A 15,743-nucleotide genomic window follows, 5' to 3' on the forward strand; every position below is an offset into this window, starting at 1 on the left:
GATTGAGAGCATGAGAAGTGTTGTGGGGGGACTGAACCTTGGGGGATAGAATGGAGTCACGATATGAGGCCATGTGTTCAGCAACAGGAGCAGGCAGAGACAATAGACCTACCCAGACAGTCAGGTTTGTGGATGTTGGGTAGAAGGTAGAAGCGAGCAGTGCAGGGCAAGGGAACTATTTGGTGCCTATGGATGGAAGTTCTCTTAAGTTGATGAGGTAAGAGATGGTGTTGGAGACAGTTTTCTGATGGTCCAGAGTGGGGTCCTCTTCAAGGGGTAGGCATAACAGGGTGTCTGAGAGTTGCTGTCTGGCCTCAGCAAGGTAAAAGTTAATTTGTCACAGTACAACAGCACTCACAACAACATTTAAGTTCTGATTTTGGAGCTAGAATCAGATATGGCTGTGTCTTGTCACATTCTGGAGAATATTTCTTTTACAATTTCTGCACTGCGTCTATATAATCAAAGTCATGTACGGGTTGGGAGTCATCAAAGATGTTGTGAAATAAATGCAAAGGAATTTCTGCATCATGGACCATGGATACATTCACATGCACAATATTTATTATAAGAACTTATTAATTCCAGATATTTTACAAGACTATTTAAAATATTCTTTGTATTTTATACCAAATGATCCCACACTTCCATATTTATGTATCACTAAAACAAAAACCTAGATACTCTGCATTTTAGGTAACATTCAAAAAATATTTCATCTAAAGCAAATACATTGTGAATAATTGGATTAGTGTTCAGATTCTTTATCAGTGAAGCTTGAGTGTATAAAAACACTTACTTGATTCCATTGTCATTTGCAGAATAATGTCAACAGCACTGTACAGTAGATTTTTACTTGAGGGTTTCAAGTAGCAAAGAATAACCTGCAGAGCCTGATACTCCAAGAATAAACCCTTGCCTTCATCTGTGTTCAGGTCAGTAAGAAGTATGTTGAAAACTTGAGCCAAATAATCCACTGTCAGTGAGAAGGCAATGAGATAAAAGTCTTAATATCATGTTCGTATTAAGAAATAAAGACAAGCAAAACAATATATCAAAGTCCATCAACTTGGCCCATCATGTAGCATTTTTACCTCTGAATTATGATTTACCTTGAAGTTTGAACAAAAGATGTTTTTTGTTTTCTTTGGAGGCATAAAAATTGAGAAGAGATCTCACAAATGTGTAAAAGATCATGACGTTTTCAACTCGGACAAAACAAAGACAAACGCTGAAGGAACTCAACAGGTCAGGTAGCATCTATGGAAATGAATAAACAGTTGACATTTCAGGCTGAGACCCTTCTTCAGGACTAGAAAGGAAGAGGAAAGATGCCAGAATAAAAAGGTGGGGGAGAGGAGGAGGATAGCTAGAAGGTGATAGGTGAAGCCAGGTGAGTAGGGAAAATAAAGGCTGGAGAGAAAGAAATCTTATAGGAGAGGATAGTGGATCATACAAGAAAAAGAAGGAGATGACAGGCAGAGGTGATAGGCAGGTGATAAGAGGCAAGAGTGAATGGGGAATAAAAGAATATTGAAAGGACTATATACAATGGACATGGAAAGAAAAGACATTTCCAATACTGGGAGAATCTAGGGCCAGAGGGCATAGCCTCAGAATATAAGAATGTACTTTAGAACAAGAATAGGCTGAATTTCTTTAGACAGAGGCTGATTAATTTGTGGAATTCATTGCCACAGATGATATACGAGGTCAAGTGATTAGGTATATTTAAAGCAGACATCGATAGGTTCTGATTAATAAGGGCATTAAAGGTTAGAGAGAGAAGGCAAGAGAATGGGGTTGAGAGGGATAGTAAGATCACCCATGACAGAATGTTGGAGCAGACTCGATGGGCTGAATAGCCTAATTCTGCTACTATGTCTATGGTCTTAAATTATTTCTGGAAATCCATAAAAGGAAAAAAACTATTAAAAACCATTTAGGTTATTAAGCATTTAAAAGATCATACTTGATGAAACTACATTTTCAAGCTGTTTAGTTACTATCCTATATTGTACAATTTTCCATCATAATGTGTGAGGCAAATGTATTTTTGTGATTGTACCTCAGGCTTCCCTTTAATATTTTCTAAAAATATATATACATCTTTATCAGGAATGTAAGAAATTAACAAATAAAAGCTGGAGCAGGCTAAGTGGCACCTTCTGCTTTGAAATTAAGATTATACCTAACTTCAGCATTAAGGGAGCAGAGAATCTATTAACTTCTGGCTTGCATATTCTGGGTGTCTGAGCCTCCACAAGTCTATTGGATAATAAATTTTAAAGATTCATTACCTACAAGATGAAGAAATTTCATCATCTCAGTCCCCAAAAGCCTACTCTTCTGTTACCACTTTGGTGACCTCTCAGCAGGACAGACCTCATTCCTGCATCAACTCATCAAGACCTGCAGGAGTTTTGTATGTCTCAAACTCAGAGCTCTCATATAGAGTAGAGATTCAGTTCGCTGAATTTCCTCACAGGATAAAACTGTACTCCAGAAATCAGGTAGTAAGCTGTTGCAAGAACTGCTTTCTTACATAAGGAGTCCAGATAGTTTCAGATATTTAATTAACTTAATTACCTGTATCAATCTAGCACACTTATGTTAAAGATGGAAGTACAGAAAAATAAAGCCATTAAATAAAAGGATTGCACCTTAGACCACAAGATCATAAAATATAGAAGCAGAATTAGGCCATTTGGCCCATCACGTCTGCTTCGCCATTTCATCATGGCTGATCCAATTTTCCTCTCAGCCCCAATCACCTGCCTTCTACCCACATCCCTTCATGCCCTGACAAATCAAGAATCTATCAACCTCTGCCTTAAATATACATAAAGAATTGGCTTCTACAGCTGCCTGTGGTAAAGAATTCCACAGATTCACCACTCTCTGGTTAAATAAATTCCTCCTCATCTCTGTCCTACAAGGACATCCCTCTATTTTGAGGCTGTGTCCTCTGGCCTTAGATTCTCCCACCATGGGATACACCCTCTCCAAATCCACTCTATCATGGCCTTTCACCATTTGATAGGTTTCAATCAGGACACCCCTCATTCTTCTGAATATTGGTATATACGGTCACAGAGCCATCAAATGCTCTCCATATAACAAGCCATTCAATCCTGGAATCACTTTTGTGAACTTCCTTTGAACCCTCTGCAGTTTCAGCACATCCTTTCTAAGGCAAGGGACCCAAAACTGCTCACAATACTCCAAATGAGGCCTCACCAATTATAAAGCCTCCACATTACATCCTTGCTTTTATATTCTAGTCCTCTTGAAATGAATGCTAACATTACATTTGCCTTCCTCACTAGACTCAACCTGCAAATTAACCTTTAGTGAATCCTGTGCAAGGACTCCCAAGACCCTTGGCACCTCAATATTTTTGTATTTTCTCTCCATTTAGAAAATAGTCAATCCTTTAATTTCTTCTACCAAGTGCATGACTACACCCGACACTGTATTCCATCTGCCACTTCTTTGCCCATTCTCCTAATCTGTCCTTCTGTAGCCCCTTTACTTCCTCAAAAATACCTGCTCTTCCACATATCTTCATATTGCCTGCAAACTTTACAACAAAGCCATCAATTCCATCATCCAAATCATTGACATATAATATAAAAGAATCGGTCCCAACATACCCTGTGGAACACCACTAGTCCTGGCAGTCAGTCAGAAAAGGCTCCCTGTATTCCTACTCTTTTCCTCCTACCATTCAGCCACTGCTACATCCATGCTAGAATCTTTCCTGTAATACCATGGGCTTGTAGCTTGTTAAAATCATGTGTGGCATATTGTCAAAGCCCTTCTTGAAAATCCAAGTACACAACATCAAACAATTCTCCTTTATTTATCCTGCTTGTTATTTCTTCAAAGAATTCCAACAGGTGTGTCAAGCAAGATTTTCCCTCGAGGAAACCATGCTGACTATGGCCTATTTTATCATGTGTCTCCAAGTACTCTGAGACCTCATCCTTAATAATCAACTCCAACATCTTCCCAACCACTGAGGTCAGACTAACTGGCCTACAGTTTCCTTTCTTCTGCCTCTTTCCCTTGTTGAAGAGAAGAGTGACATCACAATTTTCCAGTCTTCTAGAATTAGTGATTTTTCAAAGATCATTACTAATGCCTCCATAATCTCTTCAGCCACCTCTTTCAGAACATGGAGCGCATACCATCTGGTCCAGGTGACTTATCCATCTTCAGACCTTTCAGTTTCCCCAAGAACCTTCTCTCTAGTTATGGTAACTTCACACTTCATGCCCCTAACCCCTGGGACTTCCACCATACTGCCAGTGTCTTCCACAGTGAAGACTGATGCTAAATAATTCAGTTCATCTGCCATTTCATTATCCTCCATTACTACCTCTCCAGCATCATTTTCCAGCAATCCGATATCCACTCTCATCTCTTTTTTACACTTCATATATTTGAAATATTTTTTGGTATCCTCTTTAATATTGGCTACCTTACACTTATATTCCATTTTACCTTCATGACTTTTTTAGTTGCCTTTTGTTAGCTTTTAAAAGCTTCCCAATCCTCTACCTTCCCACTAATTTTTACACTATTCTATGCCTTGTCTTTGGCCTTTATGTTGGTTTTGACTTCTCTTGTTAGCCACAGTTACGTCATCTTTCTTTCAGAGTACTTCTTCATCTTTGGGCTGTATATATCCTGTGCCTTCTGAATTTCCTCCAGAAATTTCAGCCATTGCTACAATGCCATCATCCCTGTCAGTGTTCTTTTCCAATCATTTCTGGCCAACTCCTCTCTCATGCCTCTTTAATTCCCTTTACTCCATGGTAATACTGATACATCTGATTTTAGCTTCTCTTTCTCAAATTTTCAGAGCAAATTCAATCATATTATGATCACCTGCCCCTAAGGGCTCTTTTATCTTAAGCTCTATAATCAGTTCCCGTTCATTGCATGACACCCAATCCAAAATAGCTGATCCCCTAGTGGGCTCAACCATGAACTGCTCTAAAAAGCCATCTCATAGGTACTCCAGAAATTCCCTTCCTGGAATCCAGCAGCAACCTGATTTTCCCCAAACCACCTGCATACTGAAGCTCCCTATGACTATTGTAACACTGCCCTTTTGTCATGCCATTTTTCTATCTCCTATTGTAGTTTGTAGACCACACCCTTACTACTGTTTGGGGGGGGTTGTATACAACTCCCCATCAGGGTCTTTTTACCATTACAGTTCCTTAGCTCTATCCACAATAATTTAACACCTTCCATTCTTATGTCACCTTTCTAATGATTTGATTTCTTTTTTTAAAAAAAGAGCAACGCTGCCCCATTTGCCTTCCTGCCTAATCTTTCGATATAATGTGTATACCTGGACATTAAGCTCCCAGCTACAATCTTCCAGCCATGATTCAGTGATGCCAGTAACACCATACCTGTCAATCTATGTTGCAAGTTCATTTAATTTATTTCATATACTGCACGCATTCAGATACATCTTTGGTCCTGTATTCACCTTTTTTGATTTTGTCCACCTTTTATGTTGCAACTCATCCTGTTGACTGCAATTTTCCCCTATCAACAGCCTCTCCTCACTACCCATTGCCTCTGTTTGTAAACCAGCTACCTCATCTTCTACACTATTATCTGCCTTTCCCATGATATTTCATGCATTGAAATACAGGCAGCTCAGGGCAATAGTCACACCATGATTCTTAACTTTGTCTGATGTCTTACCAATATCTGCCTCCACAAACTCTCCACGAACTGTTTTGGTGCTCTAGTTCCCATCCCCAGGTTCATAAATGATAGCAGATGATAAGAATAAAGAATTCAAAACTATGTAAAATGTTTATAAGGCCACTTTTGCATATCCCATTGAATAAAAGACTATTATAACCTTAAGGTAACCCTGATGTACATTTATCAGGATACAGCAGTGGATTTAACAGGATTTAAAAATTATCAATGTTTTATTATTGTAAGTGCAACAAGACTATGGCCGAGAAATTATTCCATATCAAGAATAAAACATTGCATGATAGTTTTACATGAGGGTCCATTAGTGCAAAGTCCAAGGGGCCATGCACAACAGGCATTGCACAATGAATATTCATGCAGTGTTTTAGGAAATCAGAGGAGTAGTAATGGATACAGTGGCAATAGGTGGAGTATGAACAGGGTTGAGTCATAGCATCTGATGAGATGGGAGTGGGAGTCAGATCGGGGCAGTGACCGATTGCAAGATGGGTGATTCAGGGTCCAAGTTGTGCCAGAATCTGGTAGCAATCTTGAGGACCATGGCAAAGCACAGTATTTAGAAATTTGTACTTACTGTAAATACATAAGTACTTAGAGGACCAATCTATGGTGGGTGGTAAGCACCAAACACCAATATTAGACCTTCTCAGGCAGGCTCCCGTTATGTTTTGGTGAAGCTAGCTACAAATTTTGTTGTGAAAGCCTCCTTCTGATTCATGATGGTGATCCTATGTCATCAAGGCATCACGTGTGCCAATTTAATTTCATGGAAGTGGCATCCTAAATGTGCTTGCATGAGATTGCACATGTTCAGGCTCCTCAAGGTGTCATAAGCACAGATGGTCTGCCCAATTGTTTAAACTTCATGAATGGTGAAAATAACTCCCAACATTTTCAGTGTGTGGTGCTCATAACTTTGCACTATTCAAAAGAATTCTTAATCCTTTGGTGGGATGGCAGAAGAGTTGGTCAAAAAGATTTAAAATTATTAAAACAGAGAAGACAGGCTGTGGAAAATATAAATATACAGCATGTTGTTGACTTCATTAAACGTGATTAGTTTTGCACAAGTTATTGAAACATTTAAATGAAAATTTAAAATATACTGGAAGCAGAGTGGAGACAAGGATAGTAATTAGTATTTGCTTGGTGAAGCAAAACTCTGGAACAGAAAGAATGCAGTTTATTCCACTTTTATAACAAACATTTCGGCCACTGTGAAAATATTTTCTAAATACTCCACCTGGGTTACTATTAAGTCTTGTATGTAGAAAATAAGAAAGACGACAAATATCCCAGAATAGTCTCTGGAATTGGAATCTTACAATTCCACCTGAAATAAAGCAAGATCTGCGCTATGTTTGTAGGTCTCTTAGATCATTACAAAATTAAATAAATATCTCCCCACCTTGTGTGATTGTTTTGAGGATACAGAGAGCTGATAAAAATCGAACATTAATATTAGAGCTCTTGAAGAAAGCAGATGCTTTTGGAACGGCTTCTGCACCAGATCCTGAAGGACTATCCTGTATTGTCCGGTTCATATTTCCTTGGAACAAGTTTTCTCCTAGTCGTCGCATTGTTGAAACAAGCACAGTCTGCTAATATTCAAATTATTAAGTATCACTGATACAAACAAGAAATAGTCAACAATCTGTAACTAAATTTTTGCCAGTGTTTTAAAATTGTTATAAACAAAATAAAGTTGTTCAGGAAGGTGTTTTAGAAGGTCTTGCAGAGATGCAGTATAGAATTACTAGTACAATTGCTGGGACTAAGGAATCTTAGATAGTGACAAGGTGGTGTGCAGAAGTGAGCTAGACATGCTGGTGGTGTCACAACAACACGTTTATACTCAACATTAGTAAGACCAGAGAACTGATTGTACTTCAGGAAGGGGAAGTTGAGAGAACGATAAACCAGTTCTCATTAAGGGGCCAGCAGTGGAAAAGGTGAACAACTTTAAATTCCTGGCTGTCAACATGTCTGAAGATCTATCCTGGCCAAACATATTGATGCAATTATGAAGGCTATATTTCATTATGGGTTGAAGAGATTTGGTATGTCACCAAACATTCTAGCAAATTTCTACAGATGTACAATGGAGAACATTTTGACTGGTTGTATCACTGTCTGGAACGGAGGTGCCAACGTACAGGGTGTGGTGAACTATGTGCCTGTCTGGACACGCCCCCTGCTGACTGCTCCTGTGGCTCCTCCCACAGGCCCCTGTATAAAGGCGATCTGAGGCCTGACGCTCGGCCTCAGTCTCCAGGACATAGTATGATGGACACTCACTCCTGGTTCCTTCTTCCAGTCAATAAAAGCCGATATCTCGCCTTACGTCTCAGTGTGAGTTATTGATGGTGCATCACAGGGTCAGAAAAATCTGCAGAGGATTGTGTTGGACAGCCTACATATGTCATGCTTCCGGCACTGAGATACAATTCCCACAACTCACTTGTTCATAACCCTACATCTTTAGAAGGTGGGAGGAAACCAGAGCTCTTGTAGAAACCCATATGGTAATGGGGAAACTGTACAAACTCCTTACAGGCAGCGGTGGGAATCCAAACCCTGATCTTCCAACTGGCGCTATAAAGTGAGGCACTAACCATTACATTACCGTGCCACCACAGGAGGCTGAAATGTGAACTGATACAGACATTAAAATTCATGAAGGGTTCAGAAAGAGTACGTAAATTGTGCTCTATGGCAGAAGGAACAAAAATAAATAAACATAATACAAAGATGATTTCCAAAAGAAACTAGATTCTAAAATTGGACATTACAGTGCAGATTCAATGGTGTTCAAAAAGGAGCTGGATAATTACATGAAAGATTTAGCGAGGCTAGCTAGATTGGTCTTACACAACATCAGTAAGGACCGTGATATTATTCAATAGCAAATGCCGCACCAATACCTACCAAGCAAACTTGGGAGTCCTAGTGAGGAACTGATGTAGGGGGCAGGGTTTCAGATTTCAGGATCATTGGGACCTCTTCTAGGGGCAGGTGGGACCTGTACAAGTGAGACAGATTACACCTGAACTACAGGGGGACCAATATCCTTGCAGGGAGGTTTGTTAGTGCTGTTGGGTGGGGTTTAAACTAGATTTGCAGACGGATGGGAACCAAAGCGCTAGCGCCTATAGTGGAGCAGGGGTGAAAATAAATTATGTTAAAGGTTCATGCAAAGTCACAAATAGAAGGGTTATGTGTGTTGGCAATAATCTTCTGAGGTGTGTCTATTTCAATGCGAGGAGTGTTGTGGGGAAGGCTGACGAGCTGAAGGCATGAATTGACACGTGGAATTATGACATTGTAGCCATTAGTGAAACTTGGCTACAGGAGGGGCAGGACTGGCAGCTTAATGTTTCAGAATTTCGATGTTTCAGACATGATAGAGGCAGAGGGATGAAGGGTGGGGGGGCGGGTGGCATTGCTAGTCGGGGAAAATGTTACAGCAGTGCTCAAGCAGAACAGATTAAAGGGCTTCTTTACCAAGGCCATATGGGTGGAGCTGAGAAACAGGAAAGGTGTGACCACACTAATGGGGTTGTATTTTAGACCACCCAATAATCAGCGAGAATTGGAGGAGAGAAATAGCAGACAACTGCAGGAAACAAAGTTGTGATAGTAGGGGATTTTAACTTTCCCCATATTGATTGGGACTCCCATACTGTTATAGGTCTAGACGGGTTAGAGTTTGTAAAATGTGTTCAGGAAAGTTTTCTAAATCAATATATAAAAGGTACCAACTAGAGAGGATGCAATATTAGATCTCCTATTAGGAAACAAGTTAGGACAGGTGACGGAAGTGTGTGTAGGGGAACACTTTGGTTCCAGTGATCATAACACCATTAGTTTCAACTTGATCATGGATAAAGATAGATCTGGTCCTCGGGTTGAGGTTCTAAACCGGAGTAAGGCCAAATTTGAAGAAATGAGAAAGGATCTAAAAAGCGTAGATTGGGACAGGTTGTTCTCTGGCAAGGATGTCGTTGGTAACTGGGAGGCCTTCAAAGGAGAAATTTTGAGAGTGCAGAGTTTGTATGTTACTGTCAGGCAAAGTGAATAAAAATAAGGAACCTTGGTTCTCTAGGGTTACTGGAAATCTGATGAAGAAGAGAGAGATGTATGACATGTATAGGAAACAGGGAGCAAGTAAGGTACTTGAGTATAAAAAGTACAAAAAAATACTTAAGAAAGAAATCAGGAGGGCTAAAAGAAGACATGAGGTAGCTTTGGCAGTCAAGGTGAAGGATAATCCAAAGAGCTTCTACAGGTATATTAAGAGCAAAAGGATAGTAAGGGATAAAATTGGTCCTCTGAAGATCAGAATGGTCGGCTATGTATGGAACCAAAAGAAATGGGGGAGATTTTAAATGTTTTTTTTTGCATCTGTATTTACTAAGGAAGCTGGCATGGAGTCAATGGAAATAAGGCAAACAAGTAGTGAGGTCATGGAACCGATACAGATTGAAGAGGAGGAGGTGCTTGCTACCTTGAGGCAAATCAGAGTAGATAGATCCCCAGGACTTGACAGGGTATTCCCTCGGACCTTGAAGGAGACTAATGTTGAAATTGCAGGGTCCCTGGCAGATATATTTAAAATGTCGGTATCTACAGGTGAGGTGCTGGAGGGTTGGAGGATAGCTCATGTCGTTTCATTGTTTAAAAAAAGGCTCTAAAAGTAATCCAGGAAATTATAGGCCGGTAAGTTTGACATCGGTAGTAGGTAAATTATTGGAAGGAGTACTAACAGTTAGGATCTACAAGTACTTAGATAGGGACTTATTAGGGAGAGTCAACATGGCTTTGTGTGTGGTAGGTCATGTTTAATAAATCTATTGGAGTTTTTCGAGGAGGTTACAAGGAAAGTGGATGAAGGAAAGGCAGTGGATATTGTCTAGATGGACTTCAGTAAGGCCTTTGACAAGGTCCCACAAGGGAGGTTAGTTAGGAAGATTCAGTCTCTAGATATACATGGTGAGGTAGTAAATGGATTAGACATTGGCTCAATGGTAGAAGTCAGAGAATGGTAGTGGAGGATTGCTTCTCTGAGTGGAGGCCTGTGACTAGTGGTGTGCCACAGGGATCAGTGCTGGGTCCATTGAAATTTGTCATCTATATCAATGATCTGGATGATAATGTGATAAATTGGATCAGCAAATTTGCTATGATACAGAGAGGTGTAGTGGACAGTGAGAAAGGTTTTCAAAGCTTGCAGAGGGATTTGGACCAGCTGGAAAAATGGGCTGAAAAATGGCAGATGGAGTTTAATACAGACAAGTGTGAGGTACAATATTGCACTTTGGAAGGACAAACCAAGGTAGAACATACAAGGGAAATAGTAGGGCACTGAGGAGTGCAGTAGAACAGAGGGATCTAGGAATACAGATACAAAATTCCCTAAAAGTGAATAGGGTAGATAGGGTAGTAAAGAGAGCTTTTGGTACATTGGCCTTTTTAAATTAAAGTACTGAATATAAGAGTTGGAATGTTATGGTGAGGTTGTATAAGGCATTGGTGAGGCTGAATTTGGAGTATTGTGTGCAGTTTTGGTCACCAAATTACAGGAAGGATATTAATAAGGTTGAAAGAGTGCAGAGAAGGTTTACAAGGATGTTGTCAGGACTTGAGAAACTGAATTACAGAGAAAGGTTAAATAGGTTAGGACTTTATTCTCTGGAGTGTAGAGGAATGAAGGGAGATCTGATAGAATTATGATAAAATTATGATGGGTATAGACAAAGTGAATGCAAGCAGGCTTTTTCCACTGAGGCTGGGGAAGAAAAAAAATCAGATGACATGGGTTAAGGGTGAAGGGGGAAAACATTAGGAGGGGGCTTCTTCACACAGAGAGTGGTGGGAGTGTGGAATGAGCTGCCAGATGAAGTGGTAAATGCAGGCTCACTTTTAACTTTTAAGAAAAACTTGGACAGGTACATGGATGAGAGGTGTATGGAGGGATATGGGCCAGGTGCAGGTCAGTGGGACTAGGCAGAAAAATGGTTCGGCATAGCCAAGAAGGGCCAAAAGGCCCATTTCTATGCTGTAATGTTCTATGGTTAAATTGGTAGTAAGGAAGGCAAATGCAATATTAGCATTCATTTCTGTAGGACTGGAATATAAAAGCAAGGATGTAAAGCTGTTTATAAGGCTTTGGTCAAACCAGATTTAGAGTATTTTTGAGCAGTTTTAGGCCCCGCATCCAAGAATGCACTAGCATTTGACAGGATCCAGAGAAGTTTACAAGAATGATCCCAAAAAAATGAAAGGGTTAAGATATGAAGAGTGTTTGATGGTTGTGGTCTTGTACTCACTGGAGTTTAGAAGAATGAGGAGGGATTGAAGTGAAACCTACCAAATACTGAAAGGCCTAGATAGGATCGAAGTGAAGAGGATGTTTCCAATAGTAAGAGAGTCTTGGATAAGAGGGAACAGACTCATAAATAGAGATATGGAGGAATTTCTTTCTTTGACTGGTGAATCTGTGAAATTCATTGCTACATAAAGCTTGGGAGGCTGCCATTTTGTATATTTAGCACCAAGGTTGATAGGTTCTTGATTAGTAAGGGTTTCAAAGGTTATGCGGAGAAAGTGGGAGGATTGAGTTGAGAGGGAAAATAAATTAGTCATGATTGAAAGATAGAGGAGACTCACTGGACCGAATAGCCAAATTCTGCTCCTAGTCTAATGGTCTTAAATATTCAACCACAATTATTTCCAATTGGTTAACACTTTTGTAAACAAATTGGAACAAAATTTGTTAATTTGTATTATATTTGTTTGTTCTAATCATTTGTAATATAATTCATATTCTTTAATTCATCAACACAGTCAAGTTCAAGTCAAGTCACTTTTATTGTCGTTTCGACCATAACTGCTGGTACAGTACATAGTAAAAATGAGACGACGTTTTTTCAGGACCATGGTGTTACATGACACAGTACAAAAACTAGACTGAAATACAAAAAAAAACAGAGAAAGCTACACTAGATTACAGACCTACACAGGACTGCATAAAGTGCACAAAAACAGTGCAGGCATTACAATAAATAATAAACAGTAATATAGGGCAAGGTATCAGTCCAGGCTTCGGGTATTGAGGAGTCTGATAGCTTGGGGGAAGAAGCTGTTACGTAGTCTGGTCATGAGATCCCGAATGCTTCGGAGCCTTTTCCCAGACAGCTGGAAGGAGAAGAGATTGTATGAGGGGTGCATGGGGTCCTTCATAATGCTGTTTCCTTTGCGGATGGAGCGTGTAGTGAAAATGTCTATGATGGCAGGAAGAGAGACCCCAATAATCTTCTCAGCTGACCTCAGTATCTGCTGCAGGGTCTTGCGATCCGAGATGGTGCAATTTCCAAACCAGGCAGTGATACAGCTGCTCAGGATGCTCTCAATACAACCCCTGTAGAATGTGATGAGGATGGGGGGTGGGAGATGGACTTTCCTCAGCCTTCACAGAAAGTAGAGACGCTGCTGTGCTTTCTTTGCTATGAAGCTGGTGTTGAGGGACCAGGTGAGATTCTCCGTCAGGTGAACACCAAGAACCTTGGTGCTCTTTACGATCTCTACCGAGGAGCCGTCAATGTTCAGCGGGGAGTGGTCACTCTGTGGCCTCCTGATGTCAACAACCATCTCTTTTCTTTTGTTCACATTCAGAGACAGGTTGTTGGCTCTGCACAAGTCCGTTAAGTCGCTGCACCTCCTCTCTGTAAGCTGACTCATCGTTCTTGCTGATGAGACCCACCACGGTTGTGTCATCGATGAACTTGATGATGTGGTTCGAGCTGTGTGTTCCAGTACAGTCGTAGGTCAGCAGAGTGAACAGTAGTGGACTGAGCACGCAGCCCTGGGGATCCCGTGTGCTTGGTGTTGGAAATGCTGCTCCCAATCCAGACTGACTGAGATCTCCCAGTCAGGAAGTCTAGTATCCAGCTGCAGAGAGAGGTGTTCAGGCCCAGTAGGCTCAGCTTTCCAATCAGTTTCTGAGGGATGATTGTGTTGAATGCTGAACTGAAGTCTATGAACAGCATCCGAACATATGTGTCTTTTTTTGTCCAGGTGGGTTAGGGCCAGGTGGAGGGTGTAAGGAAGTTTCTTCCTTACTTAAAAGGTAACAATCAGTGAATAGCATTAACAATAATAGATAAATGATAAATTGAAGACTAGATGTAAAGAAAAATTTCTGCTTCTGAGCTTGATTGTTTTCTCCAATCAAGATTCATAACCCCATTCTTCTTCAACCCCTTCTGCTTATACAAAGAGTAAACAAGAACATACTGATTTTTGTTCAGACAGATTTTAATCTTTTTTGCTACTCAAATAGTTAATTCCACATAAGGTATGGATTTAACTGACATGTCCAATTTTAGAATCTAGCTTGATCTATTAGGTGTTACTGACAGGAGCTAAAGTAGTGGCAATTTTGATTACTGTATTTGAGTCTTGAGTATTTGTAATATCTTTCTAAAACACCTAGTTCCATAGGAACTATGAAATACGTCTGAAGGAACCGAATTAACCGAAATACGTGTCTGAAGGAAGCAATTGGGTGTGTAGATGCTGATTTCTTATAAAGATGTTCAGACACTACACTGTCTGGACCAACTGCATTTGTCCAAGATGTTCAATGGCTTAACTACTGGTCATCTTACCTTCATTGGACCAGGTTCTCTCAGCACACTATTTTGTGAATAAATATGAAACAGCACTCTTTAAAGTGACATTCCAATCATAATATTACTGTATGGTTAAAGGTAGTCTTCTGAAAAAATACTATTTTTTGATCACAACCAAAGTTTTATGATGAACATTATTGGATTCCACTCAGAGTATCCAACAAGTAGAGTATCGGTTGAAGGAAGAAAAATCTCTCCACTTACCTGTGTCCCTCTTCTGTCTATGTGCCTTAAAGCCCAATAAATGAATTTTATCAGTGCGAGCTGCAGTTTGATGTTCCCAGGTGGCATTAAATGAATTTGTGCTGTGATCAAGGGCAGGATCTGAAGCAGAAAGTCAGGAACAAAAATGGTTGTCTTGTTAGAGCAATGTAAAAGTTAATTAAATGCTCCAAATAAATGTAAAAACAGTAAATGCTGGATCAGCTGTGTTTGTTTCCCAGAGATCAGCTGCATCACAGCAGTTAATGCTTCAAGTCAAAGACTTTCACGCTTTTGCTAAAAGTATGTTCTATACCATTTTGATTGGAATCATAGAATGAAATAGCTCAAAAAGATGCCATTTGTGTCATATGCAAGAGTTTTCTAGTTAGTCTAACTGCCCTGTCATCTCCCCATATCCTTGCAAAATTTTATCCATTTCCTTTTGGAAAAATATTATTGAATCTGTTTTCACCAGCCTTTGAAGTAGTGCATTTTAAAACAAAAGAATACAGAACACAAATTTTGTTTCTTGTGCATCTCCCTTGCGTCCATATTCTCTTGTTGTCTATTTATAAATCTAAGAATCGTAAACAGCATTTTAAGAATATTTTGCTATCTATCTTCATTGAATACTTGGGTTTCCCTATCCCTGTACCCACTTAATATAACATTTAGTTTACATTGCCATCTCTCTTTCTTACAACCAGACTTAATCATCCACATTTAACAGGTTTTCCCCTCTTGACACAGGCATGCCTGTGTCCATCTGAAACGTGTTACTATACTCATTTTCAAATGTTATACTTCTTTATTTTCATCCTATGTTAATTGAGATGCATACACTCTTTCAATCTATCATTTCCTTTTGCAATTTCATTTTTGTACATTTAGTATGCTATTTCATTCTCAATGGAGTAAAGAACATGATATGTATCATAAACTATTTTTTTCTGGTTCATTTTAACCTTTCTCTTCAGTCATTCATCCATCTGTGGTCCTTCCTCATAAATGGTCAAGTATTCAAACTGTCACTACTTCCAAAACAAACAAGAGAACATCTGCAGGAGCGTGAAGTCCAAGCAACACACA

General features: G+C 39.7%; 1 protein-coding gene across 1 annotated transcript in view; it reads right to left on the reverse strand.

The window, feature by feature from the left end:
• LOC132391322 (coiled-coil domain-containing protein 138-like) overlaps positions 1-15,743 on the reverse strand; it is a 73,904-nt gene that overhangs the window by 15,404 nt on the left and 42,757 nt on the right. Inside the window, exons 11-13 of the mRNA XM_059964355.1 lie at positions 14,655-14,774; positions 7,166-7,358; positions 800-976 (exon numbers count right to left, since the gene is read on the reverse strand). Of these exons, the coding sequence (XP_059820338.1) occupies positions 800-976; positions 7,166-7,358; positions 14,655-14,774 (490 nt within the window). The remainder of the gene's footprint in view (positions 1-799; positions 977-7,165; positions 7,359-14,654; positions 14,775-15,743) is intronic.

This window comes from Hypanus sabinus, chromosome 3 (genome assembly GCF_030144855.1).
Source record: "Hypanus sabinus isolate sHypSab1 chromosome 3, sHypSab1.hap1, whole genome shotgun sequence".
Taxonomy (NCBI): Eukaryota; Metazoa; Chordata; class Chondrichthyes; order Myliobatiformes; family Dasyatidae; genus Hypanus; species Hypanus sabinus.